The 15,790-nt window shown below is 37.7% G+C and overlaps 1 protein-coding gene across 5 annotated transcripts in view; it reads left to right on the top strand.

Moving 5' to 3' along the window:
- The window catches only part of LOC112058473 (CUGBP Elav-like family member 2), a 511,519-nt gene that overhangs the window by 396,963 nt on the left and 98,766 nt on the right, over window positions 1-15,790 (top strand). For all 5 annotated transcript variants that reach the window (XM_052883368.1, XM_024099328.2, XM_024099329.2 and 2 more), the window contains one exon: window positions 2,745-2,793. In XM_052883368.1, the coding sequence (XP_052739328.1) occupies window positions 2,745-2,793 (49 nt within the window). The remainder of the gene's footprint in view (window positions 1-2,744; window positions 2,794-15,790) is intronic.

Here is a 15,790-nt window from a genome sequence, read left to right as displayed (position 1 = left end):
CTTCTTCCTGTTAGAATACGAGAATAAAATATAACTTATGACACTTTCAATTATCGTGGCGTTCTGTTGGTTAAAGCATTTTCAAAATCGGTTTAGTAGATCGTGAGATTACACCCCTACAACATCATCACAAACTTTAACTCTTTACACAAGTAAATTAATACTTATTACAAAGTAAACTTGATAAAATTTCAGTTATAGAGGCTAATTAAAACATGAATCTGTAACAAAATAGTTGACAATACTTTATGCCCATATTCATTACATTTTATATTCTGTATTCCATATATGAAAAATAGAAAATCTAGGTACAGTTTAAAAAATATCCCACCCTTACGTAATAGAATAGTTTATCCAACCAAAAAACGAGTTTTGTTCTATTTACCAAAAAAAAAAAATCTATGCACTGTGCACCATTGTTCGTACGTGAAAAATTAGCCGCAGCAAACAATATCGAGCCGCCGTAACTGCATTAATGGAGGATGAGCCTGTCTTAGTCTGACTTACCTCATTACATGTAGGCTCGAAGTGTGTCAATACACCTACTACAGAGTTGACAGAGCCTCTGTGACGCAGTGGTATGCGCGGTTGATTCACAAGACTGAGGTCCTGGTTTCAATCTCCGGCTGGGCTGATTGAGGTTTTCTTAATTGGTCCAGCCAGTGGGAAGCTGCGACCATGGCTAGTTACCACCCTACCGGCAAAGGTGTACCAAGCGATTTAACGTTCATGTACGATGACGTGTAGAAATCGAAATGGATGTGTATTTTCATTCCACTCCTAACAAGTTAGCTGGCTTCTTTCTTGGATTGCATCATCACGTACCATCAGGTGAGATTGTAATCAAAGGCTAATTTGTAAAGAAAAAAATAGATAAGACTTACACCCACCATCAAATAGCTCCACGTGCCTGGAGCGCTAACAGCTTGACATCCAATAAAATTGATCGTGTGTTGGTCGCGATGTGCGTGGCATCTTGCGACAAACACACGATCAATTTTATCGCATCTCAAGCCGTTCGCTGCAGGAATGTGGCCTTATCGAACCGTGGGTTGCTAGCAGTCAGTAATTAAGTTTTGGAATGTGGTAGCTTTGGAAGTAAATATGTTTCAAGTAAGTTAAACATCAATCGGCCCAGCTGGGAATCGAACCCAGGACTATTTCAATTAGCCTTGCTCTTCAAGAGCTCTAACTCCATAGTTGGTTATCATATTTACCTATAGCAGGGGAAGATTGCCAAGGGCATGAACCTATGTTAATTCGGCACAATGACAAATATTTTTTACAAAGAAAAGATCATTAATAAAATGAGGTATGTCTAGCTGTCGCAGGCCTTCGTTCTATAACCGATTTTATATCGTCGGCTTTGTTCAAATAACTCACTTTTATAGAGCTACATTTTCAAACAGTTTATAGATTTATTAACATCGAACTGAGTTCACTAATCCGCAAACCTGGTGCAATGCTACGAAGCATCAACTATATATTAGTATTTGAAAATCGCATTGTCAAGCACCATTTGTTAAAGCAGGCCATATCGTTAAAACTACCTTCACCGAGCTGGTTATTGAATGAAAAGTTCTTTATACTTTTTTTATTCTTTACAAGTTATCCCTTGACTACAATCTCACCTCATGGTAAGTGATGATGCAATCTAAGATGGAAGCGGGTTAACGTGTTGAGAGGAGGATGAAAATCGTACCTGAACGCTAAATCGCTTGGCGGTACGTCTTTGTCGGTAGAGTGGTAACTTGCCACGGCCGAAGCCTCTCACCAGCCAGGCCTGGACCAATTAAGAAAACCTTAATCGGCCCAGTTGGGGATCGAACCTAGGACCTCTGTCAAGTAAATACACCGCGCATACCACTGCACCACCAAGGCCGTCAATAATATCAATAATAATCTCATCAAATTAACTCTCTGAAACGCTAACTTTCCAACGCCAGACTGAGAATCACTTAAAACAAAAAGGGAAGCTAAATATTTTGCAACCCAACCGAAATCGGAAAAAAAATCTTAAAATGAAAAAAAATCATGTAAATAAGTAAAACATTTAGTAGATTAGCGTTCCCAGAAAAGCGTTTTACATTGTAACATTATTGCCAGTGCGGTCATCAGCGCCATGGCATGTCAATTGGCACGCGTTTATTTTCACTGGCATCTGTCGGCGCGGGATGTATTGGCAGCTGATATTTTGGTTTCTTACTTAATGTACTAGTAAGAGCGATGGCCCATTATTACGTTGCGTTACTGACGTTGCGACGTCGTCTTTACTAATATTATAAAGAAGTAAAGTTTGTGGTGTTGAACGCGGTAATCTCTGGTTCTACTGAACCGATATTCTTACCACTAGAAAGCCACTTTATTTTATCCCCGTATTCTGACAGTAACGGGAATTACGCGGGAGAAGCCGTGGGGCATCAGCTGGTTTTCTATATCTAAAGCGTTGCGTAGTCGCAGGACGACGGACAGTGCTCATTTGTTTTGTATGCATTCTTGAGATTGACTGGGTGCGTGCGTCGTCCTCTTGCACTGCGACTTAAGGCACATTAGGCGCCTTATGTCGCAGTGCGTGCGACAAAGCAACGCAACGCACTAATGAGGCATTGCCCTTATAGCCCACGATACCATTCAGGAGTTCACCTAGATGTTGTTTACATATTATAGCCTAATCTAAACATATTTTCTGAGTGCCTATTGTTATATTAGTCAAAAACTAACAGAAATATTATTCTTCGTTACAGATGCACCATCCGATACAGATGAAACCGGCTGACAGCGAAAACAGAAATGGTAAGTTTTTGTTTTTTTTTTCTATTACAAGTAACCAGGCTTTGTCTATAATTGTAAGAGATAGGTGTTTGATAAGCGTTTATATATATTTTTGATTCATTCAATAGAAAAGCATCAAACAATTACATAATATTGAAACAAACTACCAATTAATATTGAAAACAAAACAATTAATATCATAACAGTTACAAAAACCAATAACAATATAACCCGTCAAATTACCATTGTAATATTTAACATTGCCGTGTTTAAATATCATAATAATCTAAATACAATTAATGCATAATTAGTATAAATATTAATTAATCAATTAATATCAAATTAATTCCGAAACAACGCTACAGCGCGATATTAAACTTATCGATCGTACAATAATGACTTTTTAATGATATTTGATGACAGTGTGTATTTCTGTCCCTGTCTGATTCAATGAACGCAATAAGGATAGCAGTATAACAGTGGAATGCATTCGTCGGCATGGTGTCCATTTACATAAACACATGTTAATTGTTTTGTCATGTTTTGATACTTTTGACCGACTTTCAATATGAAAGGTATTCTCAATTTAATATCATATTAGCTTGAATTCATGACTTATCAATACAGCTTCATAAGTCGTGAATTCAACATAATTGACGACCTCCGTGGCGCAGTGGTATGCGCGGTGGAATTACAAGACGGAGGTCCTGGGTTCGATCCCCAGCTGGGCCGGTTGAGGTTCTCTTAATTGGTCCAGGTCTGGCTGGTGGGAGGCTTTGGCCGTGGCTTGTTACCACCCTACCGACAAAGACGTACCACCAAGCGATTTAGCGTTCCGGTACGATGTCGTGTAGAAACCGAAAGGAGTGTGGATTTTCGTCCTCCTCCTAACAAGTTAGCCCGCTTCAATCTTAGATTGCATCATCACTTACCATCAGGTGAGATTGTAGTCAACGGCTAACTTGTAAAGAATAAAAAAAAAAATTTGAACTATTTCTGATGTATAATTTCTTATCTATTTAACTCGTAGAATTATTGCTTGCAGGAATAATTAAATCAAATGTAATTTATTTGAAGCTCAGTTTTTAAGCTTACACTATACTTTTAAAAGGTCAGACTGTTTGAGTGATTTGAGTGTGTTTGATATATAAAATCTCAAAAATAATCATCTATACTAATATTCTAAAGAAGAAAGATTTGTTTGTGCGTTGGTATTGAATAGGCTCTAAAACTACTAAACTACTAACTACTTACTATAAAAATATAGAATTTAGTATGAGGTCCTAGTCGTTCACGTATAATTCGGTATTTAAGTATTTAATTCGGTATGTACCTACTTTTAGCAGACTCAGAAGTGGCTTACGAAAATAGGAAAACCGATGTCGAACAAAGGTATGATTCACAATTTTGTCAGAATGACAGAGAATGACCTTTAGTGGAGTCACGCACTTGTGAACATCGTGTGTAGGGTTAAAAACGTCTTAGACAAGTTAACTAACACACCGCTTTTCCACTTAAGTCACTCTATCCGCCTATCCTAAGTAACCCATACAAAATCACACAACAAGAAATGTGGATGGTTTGAGCTAGCTCGGCCACGAGCATACTAAAGCCGACCGTACGACGAGCGCCATATCTCACAGTCGTTCCCTCCAACCGATCGCTACCCATCTCTAACTCCCTACTCTTTACGGAAAAAAAGTCGCACCACCTAGCGTCGGCACAAGCCAACACAAGTTCGAGCGACGTCATTTCCATCTCAGACAACTATTTCATATATTATATAATATTTACTTTATTAAATTTATTGCAAGGGCTAAGTTACAGCAAATTAGGATTCTAATAAGTTTGCTTAAAGATTTTTTTTCAATATACCCACTCGAATGAATATGCAAGGAACAACTAACCTCCAATAGATAGTTCCAAGTTTACGCCTCACTGGCCGCTCTTAAAATAACAACCCCGTATAAGTTAAAGTTGGACCACGATAAAGTTAGTCAAAACAAGGTAGACGATATCTCAATCCGTACCCAAGTTACAACTTAAGTTGCAGCTTTCGACGCGGCCGTAGGTAGAGTTCTAGTAGATGTAACTTAAGCACAAGTAATAAGTTAAATGTATAGACGCTTACTTGACGAAATGACGCTTTGTACTGAGAATAAGAAGTTTTTTTTTCTACTCCCTATTCGTAATATAAAACTTCAAACCGTACTCAAAGCTAATTATTCCTACAGGTCGTTTGGTAATGTTCACTATCACACCTCCACCACCTAAGTTAAACCACATAATAATGACTTTTTAAAATTTTAAAATATTTCCATGGCAAAAAATGCATGGCATTGCATGGCTACAAAAATTTAGGTTTCCATAAAATAGACAAAATCTAGGAAGCTACGCCGCAATCAAGGATTATAGCTTGTCATTGAATAAAACGCAGAAACTAAATAATATCATTCATATTCAGATTATAAGGGTTCCGTTTTTGTACGTACACTACTTTCGGAACCCTAAAAATATGTATGTGCGTCTGCTAATAATGTATGATGTCCTATTAATGTACGTCTCGGGTCGCTCGACAGAAGTGATAGGTAACTTAAACCTGCTGCCGTAACGTAACGCGTTACGTTACAAAGCGGTTTGCCCTCCCATAAGAAGTTATCACTTTAAAATAACTGTTAACAAAAAAAAGCTTTTAGGTAATCCAGCGCTTCCAGTATATACTTGTACCTGCACATTTTAACAAACATTTTTACGACAAACTTGTACCCAACTTTACTTTCAAAACGCCCGCACCGTTGCCACGTCCGTTCGGCTTAGTGTGCCTCCACACTTTGCTACACGTTACGAATATTAAACAGTTTTGGGGGGGACACACGAACACTGTGTCCGTAGCTGGAACACGACTGTAAGTGCTTTAATACCTGTTCACATATTACTGGCTAGACAATGGCAATGTTTGTATTATGGAACGAGAGATGGTGGTACCCAGATGCACCTCATTTTATGAAGGTTAACCCAAGTTGAAGGAAGCCCATGGCTACATATATCATTAACATAGTACATTAGTACTTATAGTACAGGAAATCCAGAAAAAATCGTATAAGATTTGTAAAATTATTGTTAGCAAAAGTATTTCCGATCGGTCCGTGAGCTCACCCTGGGGTCATGCCTGAAAATCAGCACTACAGCTCACAACTGTAGTATCGAGCTGAGGCAGCGCCCCATTGAGCTGATTTTTTTTATTATATTATTATACTAAGTACAGACAGAGGAACTCTGTAATTTAAGTAGGTATTAAGTTCTGTTAGTATTAGTTTGTAATTTCTTCTTGATTTTTTAATCTGCTTTTTTTAGCTGAATAAAGGATTTTATTATTATTATTATTAAAAGAATTACATGACTTGAGATTTTTTAACCATCGGTAGGGAGCAACCTAACAAGCTTAACTTGAGTACATCGACCGCAGCGTTTTTGACGTTTGGAAAATTTTGAAAAATACGTTAAAAATAAACGTTTTATAAGAAATCTTTAACTTTTATTAATTAATATCGATATATTTCGGACCCCATGTACTACACGAAATTAATATTGTTTATGTTAAATTTGATAAGAGTCTAGTTGACTCTTTTGTTCAAGTAAAAACATATTTTTTTATATATTTTGACGACCTCTGTATGGTATGAACTGTTAAGTATCTACTGACGATTAAAGTTTTAACGATTGTGATCTTAAGTATTCAAACATAAACGACATCATTATAATCGTAACTTATTGACGTGTCGTGACATTTAGTATCTTGGTGTCTAGATCTAAATAAGTTATAATAGTTGATCATGTTGAATAGTTAAGTAAGCGTTAATTTACAGAAGTTAATTACGAATATAAGCAGTGAAAGCCCAGCGGATATGATCTCTGCCTCCGATTCCGGAGGATGAGGGTTCGAATCCGGTCCACCTTTGATTGGCACCTCCAACTTTTCAGTTGTGTGCATTTTAAGAAATTAAATATCACGTGTCTCAAACGGTAAAGGAAAACATCGTGAGGAAACCTGCACACCAGAGAATTTATTAATTCTCTGCGTGTGTGAAGTCTGCCAATCCGCATTGTGCAAGCGTGGTGAACTATTGGCCTAACCCCTCTCATTTTGAGAGGAGACTCGAGCTCAGCAGTGAGCCGTATATGGGTTGATAAAGACGACCTACTTTGCAAATGAAAGTTGAAAGTTGACAGCCTATGCTCCTACCATAGGTTAGTATGGTAGCCAATTATAGCGTTTGGATTTGGAAGATAGCAGTTTTTTTGGGTCTAGATTCTCAATTGTTCAAAATACAAAATTCATTTATTTTAAGTAGGCCCAGTTTACAAGCACTTTTGAAACGTCAGTTGACTATTTATAAAGATTCTAACAACGGTTCGGAACATATTTTTTTGCTAGTATACGCCGCGCCGTTACACCCGCGTGGTTCTCGTTCCCATAGGAATACGGGGATAAAAATATTATAGCCTATAGCCTTCCTCGATAAATGAGCTATCTAACACTGAAATAATTTTTCAAAACGGACTAGTTCCTGAGATTAGCGCGTTCAAACAAACAAACAAACTCTTCAGCTTTATAATATTAGTATAGATATATTTTGATGACCTCTCTGCCTCATTCCGTAGTGCTGTTATTCTCAACAGTGAGGTCCTGGGTTCGATTTCCATTTCCGGTACAATATCGAATAAAAAGCGACAGTCTGTCACAGTACTATAGATAAAGAACGATAGATGCGAGTTCGAAGCTCACGCTGTCAAAGTGATAAAGACAGCGTTACAGAATAACCTCCCTGGTAGAGCATCCTATAAAATGAGACAACCCTATGAGTACGTTACATAAACATACCCAGTTCCTCTTTGGAAGTTGGATATATGAAAGGCCAAATACGAGCATTCATCATCATTAACAGCCCATATTCAGCTCACTGCTGAGCACGAGTATCCCCTCAGAATAAGAAGGCTTAGGCTAATTGTCCACCACGATGGCTCATTGTGGATTGGCAAACTTCACACACATAGAGAATTGAGAAAATTCTCGGGTAGGTAGGTATGCAAGTTTCCTCACGATGTTTTTCCTTCATCATTTGAGACATGGTTTGTTGATTTTCTCAAATGCACTAAAACTGAACAATTGGGAGGTGCATAATGCATATCTCGGACCGGATTCGGATCTACATTCTCTGATTCGAAGTTATATCCACTGGGCTGTTGTGGCTCCCAGAAAAATACTAGAAATTAAAAAAAAAAACCTGAAATAAAAGAAGGCTACCAAATACGCGGCGACCGTAAATAGGGCACACGGTGGCGTCTGTGTCGATAATTGAAAAACGAAGACTTGCGACTTGCACGCTCGCGGAGCGCACCTCATTAGCCGGAGGGGGGGAGGGGGACAGCTCGAGGTGACACAGAAGAATGACTGATCGGTCGTCAGCGCGCGCGCACCTATCGGCTTAGACAGCGTTAGTTGTGTCGCGGACGCGGTTGGATGTAGACGCGCGATGTGGTGACAGTGTGTGTGTGTGTTGTGTTGTCTGTGCTGTGTGAAGCATGCGCGGCGAGGCCGGCGCCGCCCGCAGCAAAACTGCAGGCAGGAACTCCTCCAACTACCCGCCCATCAGCGCCGCCTACTGGCTACCTCCCTCGAACCCGACGCCCTACCATGTGCCAGGTTCGGTGACGAACATTTTGCCAAACCAACTGTTTGACATGTAATTTTCCCCGGCACAGCGACCTTGGCTGTTATCAGTCGCCTAAATTTACTGTACACACAAATTAGGATCATCCTTTATTTGGACTAGCTTGCTCTATAATAAACCTGACGTAAACAAAAACCTATACACAGCAGTAGATTCCATTAAGGGTAGTGATGAACTCCAATTACTAGTAACAGTTCCGTTAAAGCCTTATTTACTAGCTAAACCTAATAGGCCTTAAAAAATTAACAGAAAGCCTTTAAAGCAGTGGAACCTAATTAAGGCTAATGATGGACCCAATCAATGAAATCAGTCAGCTGATCGTTATAAACCATTTAGTGTAATCACTGAATGTATTCTATCCTATAGAAATATATATACAAAAAGATCGCTGCGCAATTGACATTACACGCTGATTCGAACACAATGTTACTGAAGCTGAATTTCAGCCAATAAACTATTGTAGATAGACCGAGAGCCAGATAGCTAGACTTTCCTCATTTTAGAAAGGCTGAATATTTGCCAGTCTTATGCTACTACCATAGTACGGTAGCTAATTAGAAATTTGGACCGTGGTGGCTTTGGGAGGTAACAGGTTTCGAGGCTCCAGATCCTCAATTGATCAACTATGAGAATATTTCTTTTTACATGATATCATGAAGAATCATGCCTTCTCTTTCTACCAACGCTAACGCTTCGATAATTAACTTCTTAAATGTATGGGAATGACAGATCTGATCGACAACTTATCACGTGATTTGGCGATAGCAAATGTCATACTCATACATTTTTAATTTTCGAGGCTATACCCTTTTTTTACGTGTACGCCTTTTTAATAGGGTTACTGACAAACATGCTGTCATTAGGGTAGGGTAACTCTTACATGACCTCCGGGTGATAGATACGGGGAATCTGTCACCCACCGGAGATAAGTCCTCGAGTCGTTAACGCTTTCAGTGTTTCCTAAGCGATCGTAATAAAACTACAGGAGAGCTCAATTTACGAGTGTCGCTGGCTGGGTTGCGGTAGTTTACGAAAAGTGTTCCCGTGGCTCAGTCATCAGGCGGCGAGTCGGAACACCGTGGGGTTTTAGTCGGTTGAAGTCCGACATAACCTTCTTGCCTCCCCGTGGCGAGAAGGTATCCATGAGGATTTCCCCACGTAAAAAAAAAAAAAAAAAAAAGGGTAACTCTTACATTTGAACAAATTTATTTTCTTTATCTCCTTAAAGTGCTCTGAAAAGGCTATTGGCGACTGATTTCTCATATTATTCCTAAGAAAATTAAAAAAAAAACATACATTTGAATTGAGAACATCCTCCTTTTTTTGAAGTCGGTAAAAATACGCTATACACTTTGGCGATTGAGGGTCTTGACCCTTGAAACCTGGTATATTCCAAAACCATCACAGTCCAAACTCCAAAATTGGTTGCCGTACATACCTATAGCAGCAGTATAGGCTAACAAACTTCAGCCTTCCTAAAACGAAGTATGTCTGGCTGTTGCAAGCCGATAAGACGCTCGGTCTAAAGCGGCGTATTGGTTGCGTCAAACGCCGCACAAGGGCTTGGAAATTCCGGGTAACATACGTGATTAAAGCATACGTATGTAGCTTAGAGGTACCGGTGTCACGTTTTCTATTTGCCTTATCATTTGCTTATACTATACGCAGCGCTCAGGTGACGGCGATGTTCGGCGGTGTATGTATGTATGTATGCAAGTACGCGGAGGTATGTGTGCGAACATATATGTACAAACAATATGGACGCCGCCGTGTCGAGTCAATTAGCATGCCCGTTTACGCGACACCAATACACGCTCAGCAAATTATTTAGTGTTGCCCTGTTAATGTGCCATTAGTGAAATTTCACGTGTAACACAAATTATGTCGTCCACCGAGAATATTATTTTGAAGAAAATACAACATTTTGGTAGACAATTTGTCTTGACTGAGAATATTTGGACAAGTATTATTTGAACAATTATTGACGTGACAACGTCTTATAATTCGATGAGCCGGCTGCACACTCGAAAAAAGATGACGTCATGCGTCGTTCCCTCGCTCTAGGGTTGCCGTTGCCAACTTTTTTTTACAAGAAATAAAGTATATTCTGGTCTATGAAGATTATTAAACAGTATTTTGGAAAACGAACATTTTTTTTTTGAAAAATTCAACCATTACATCAGTATTTTCTTATGACGTTGTCACGTTCATCTATCGTCAGTAAACCGACTTTAGAGACAACCGTTTTTATTTTCCAATTGTAGATACAGTTGCACCTATAATTGAGATATAAACATGTAGAGTCAATATCACCCGAAAGACTTCGGTTTCAGAGTGAAATGTATATTGAACACTTTTCATAGGACTTTTCAGCGTTGCTATTTGAATTCATTGGTTTTTCCGCGGAAAAAATTTAAACATTTGAACTTCCACGTGGTAGGTAACTCTTTCCTCTTTCCTCTATCCAGGAGTACTAATATGGGTTAAAATTGTTCATGCCCGATTTAATTCCAATACAGTAGTAGGTAGATATAGTTTTATTATATAGCTTGTATGGGGAGATACACTTCCATTGATTTTTTCAGTCACCAAGCAGTATCATTTATGAAGAGTATTTTACTGGTGAAAGAGGCGTAATGTCAGCAACTGATCATCCAACAACTTTATGCTATGCATACACTAATATTGTTATTATTATTACAATTTAATTCATATTGTCAAAAATGTTATACTTATGCGGCTCGTATTGTGTTTGCGGGACCATAATCCTATTTTACGAACTGACAAATATTATTCGACTTCTTGTATTTAGAACTAGCTGACGTCGCGCGGTTTCACACGCGTGGTTCACGTTCCCATAGGAATACGGAGATAATATATAGCCTTTAGCCTTCCTCGATAAATAGGCTATACATATAACACTGAAACAATTTTTCAAATCGGACCAGTAGTTCGTGAGATAGGCACGTTCAAACAAACAAACAAACTCTTCAGCTTTATAATATTAGTATAGATAATGTGCAGTTAGCTTTACCAAGTACAGCTAAAATCGTTTTTTTTTATTGTTTCTTTATATAAATTCGGGATGGTTCTGTAACTACGGTCAGCGGGGCAGCGTGGCATTGGCCGGATTGGCCGATTACTGCATCTAACGCTTTTTTTGGCCGACGAGTTTGAAATCGAAAGCCACCGACATTGACCGACATGCGGGCTGAAAAACAATACGAAGTTTCCGTCGCTTGTTTTGTAATAAATTGGGTTTACTCACGAAGACAATTTGAATTCTCGCAGACGTCTTTCAGTCGCATCTTTCTTTTTTTGATTCCCAATCTTGTTGTCTTCAATTTAAAGTTCAATGTTGATTGTGGTCGTGCGACAAAACAATTGAATAACAATATGGGTATCTTACCTCACTTATAAAGTGAATAATAATAATAATGTACGTAAGCTACACGCTGCGGTTGGTAGCATCATAAGCAAAAATGTAACGTTTTCCTCACTGTGTTATGAAATACTTCGTATGGGAATCGTATGGTATTTAACTCACGTAGGTATTAAAATAACTTTGTAACCTCTGCATACAAAGTGCCGTTACTCTATCCCCTTAATTTTCTGTCTCATTCGTTATAAATTACCTGATTGTAATACAATTTTTAGCATTGACTTGAAATTGCAATTCGTTGCGAAGCTAAAGTGGCAATGGGTAAGACACATAGTTCGAAGAGCCGATGGACATTGATGGTCCCAAGGTGGCAATTGGTGACCCACACTAAAAAGCGCAGTGACGGTCGACCCCTCACCAAATGGACTGACGACATCAAACGAGTCGCAGGGATTCGCTGCAGGCTCAGGATCGTGATGTTTGGAAGTCTCTACAATGTCTTATGTCCAACAGTGGACATCCATCGACTGAAGTGATGATGATGATTGCAATTCTAAGGCAATGTTACCTCACCATCACTTAACGAGTCACGAAGCTATAGTGGCAATGTACGGGGTTTAACGTTAGAAGGAGCGGTAGATGTTAGGGTCCCAACGCGTTTAAATGGCGACCCCGCACCGGATGACGTTGTTTGGTAGACCCCCACTAGGTGAACCGACAACAAGCAATCCCAGAATCCCTGTTTACAGGCGATGATAATAATTTCATTCTTTAACTGTTATTACTAGTCATTTACGTACACATAAAAGTCAAAATTCATTTATTTCAATAAGGCTTAATCATCATCATCATCTTGTTGAATAACATTTTTGACGGCCTCCGTGGCGCAGTGGTATGCGCGGTGGATTTACAAGACGGAGGATTTGGGTTCGATCCCCGGCTGGGCAGATTGAGATTTTCTTAATTTGTCCAGGTCTGGCTGGTGGGAGGCTTTGGCCGTGGCTAATTACCATCCTACCGGCAAAGATGTACCGCCAAGCGATTTAGCGTTCCGGTACGATGCCGTGTAGAAACCGAAAGGGGTGTTGATTTTCATCCTCCTCCTAACAAGTTAGCCCGCTTCCATCTTAGATTGCATCATCACTTACCATCAGGTGAGATTGTAGTCAAGGGCTAACTTGTAAAAAATAAAAAAAAAATAACATAAATATTAAAAAAAAAAAAACAAAAATAAAAAAGGAGAAAAAATTATAAATTATTAAAAATAGTCTGCCTTATCTTTTACGGCGATCTCTACCAGGCAACCTTAAAATAAGGAAAAACTTGTAAGAAACACTACAGGTAGGTAGTGCGTAATATTAACTACGAGTATAAAGATACATTTAAACAACATACTTATGGTATACTAGCTGTGGCCCGGGGTTTCATTCGCGTAATACTATTGCGTATATGCATTCCTCAATCAAAGGGCTTGACCAACACAGAAAGAATTTTCAATTGGAACCACTATATTACAGCCTTTCTTGATGAGTACTGTTTACCAAGAAACAAATTAAAAATGAGGGTATAAATCACTAGTCATTTCACATCTAATAATTTTTTTAATAGTTTGTTCTTAAATTAATGAAAATAAATTTTTATTAATAAGCTTAGAACAATTAGATATGGTTAATATGTTTTATACAGGAAGAAAATTTTTTTAGTGCGGATATTTTTATATTTTGTACATAAACAAAATTTAATGATCACGTATTTTTTCTTTTTTTTTTTTAACTCAAAAATAACAAAATTATCGTTAGCTAAAGTTATTTACTTTTGAACAGAATTTTAGGGTCACCCTATTGTGCGTTTATTTTATTTTCGTTTGATACCTAAAGGACGTCACCAGATCACTTTTAAGCTGAATATATCTTGTTTAGTAATAATATGTACATTATTTTGTTATTTTAGAGACATAAATTAAAAAAAAAATTACATTAAATGTATCGAACTGTTTGTAGATTTATATTCTATTAATGATACAGAACCACGAAAAAAAATATCCGCACTAAAGACCGAATCACCCTGTATAACATTTATTAAACAAACCATACATATTTTAAAATAAATAATTTATTAAATGACATGCGTTTTCTACCTTCATTTCTAATTTGTTTGTTGGTAAACAGTACTCATCAAGAAAGGCTGTAGTATAGTTCCTAGGCGCGATCAAACAAACAATTTTTTTTTAAATAAATATAGATACACTGAATTAAAAAAACAGGTAATCTTAAAATTTTATTAAATTAAATATAAAACTAAGCATTCTTAAATTTGTAATACTTGATAGTTGAGGTAAAGTAACTACTCTCTGAAGCACGGGGGATGTAACATAGCTTAGGGCTGAAATATTTATTGAGATTTTTTTACACTCAATACCTCACAGCGCCTGGTCTATACAACTTGTATGACTGTCTGTCTGACATATTTACAAATTTAAGTTGAAATACCTCAATAACATTCCAATATACTATGGTGTTTTTTATATTTAATGCAGTTAATTCGAAGCAAAAATAATATTTTTCATTTGTTTATAAGTTATGTGACGATTTGGGTCAAACAAAATAATATAAAACCAAATGTTGACAATATCTTGGTGGACCTCTGTAATGACACTTTTAACCTAAGCAGGTATAAACGAAGGTTATAAAGGCCATCATTTAAGATGTTAAGCGTTTATTTTTATTCACAACGAGCATTTTTATATTATTTTTTATTGTAATAGCTTTACTACAATCTTACGTGTTTGATTAGAAAGGCAATGAAATGTTATTATATCTAGATATGCTTCGAAAGATCATAACCATACTAGGTTCCAAAAGCTAATACAAAAACGTGTTACCCATTATTCAATTCTATTATCTAAATCGGGGGTGTGAATTTGTACGCACTTGCAATTTGGTTGCGTTTAGGCATTTTAATCTTAAATCTAACCTCAACGAAGCATAGCTTATCCTGTAGCACAGAATACATATTGTAGTGTAAAATCAATGGTCTCCAAAAACATTCCGAATAAAGAAAATCGAATTAATTACAGAGTTATTAAAATACATCCTTAATTGTACGAAGTTCTCATTTAGTTGGTTTTTCATTATTTTTTTATCATAATCATGTAACCCTGTAATCCGCTTGATGTCGTTTTTGGAGAGTTGCCCCCTCTAGACTTTGGAGGGTTGCCTTTGGGGTAAACCCTCTAAAGGTGGAAAGGTATTATCAATACTATACTTTCTGGTGCGGACTCGCCATTCCAGCACCTTAGGATCCCAACGTCAATAAGTTGGGATCCTAAGGTGGTGTAAGCTGATAGAAATAATTGTAAGGTATCTTAGTCCCACGGGGGACTTCCGAATAGAGAACATTAAATTAAATAATTGTATTATACGACGTTGTATTTGAATTTAGAATCGTCCGTATTATACTTATTTGACTTGTCGTCAGGTCAAGTACAAACCGAAATAAAACTTGACCTCGAGCATGTAACAGGGATCGAGTTTCAGCGGTTACGGACACCGCTGCCATTTGAGGCACGGTCAATTTCAACTAAAGGTGATCTCACACTAGCCCCCATTGATACCGCAAACAAACCGAGAAAAAGGGCCTACGTGAAAATATGAGAAATCATTATTTCTATTATAAAACAAAGTCCTCTGCCGCATCTGTCTGTTTGTTCGCGATAAACTTGAAACTAGTGAACGGATTTTCATGTGGTTTTCACCAATCGTTAGTTATTTATGAAAAATGGTCAGGTATACAATTTGTGTAATTTGATTGAAATATGATGATACTTATTTTTTGTCGTGTATCTGTGTGTGTGTCGGTCTTTGGCATTGCAGCATTTAGGCGAATAGACCGGTTGTGATCTATT

This window comes from Bicyclus anynana, chromosome 9, assembly GCF_947172395.1.
Source record: "Bicyclus anynana chromosome 9, ilBicAnyn1.1, whole genome shotgun sequence".
In the NCBI taxonomy this organism is placed as follows: domain Eukaryota; kingdom Metazoa; phylum Arthropoda; class Insecta; order Lepidoptera; family Nymphalidae; genus Bicyclus; species Bicyclus anynana.
This window is presented reverse-complemented; position numbering and strand designations above follow the sequence as displayed.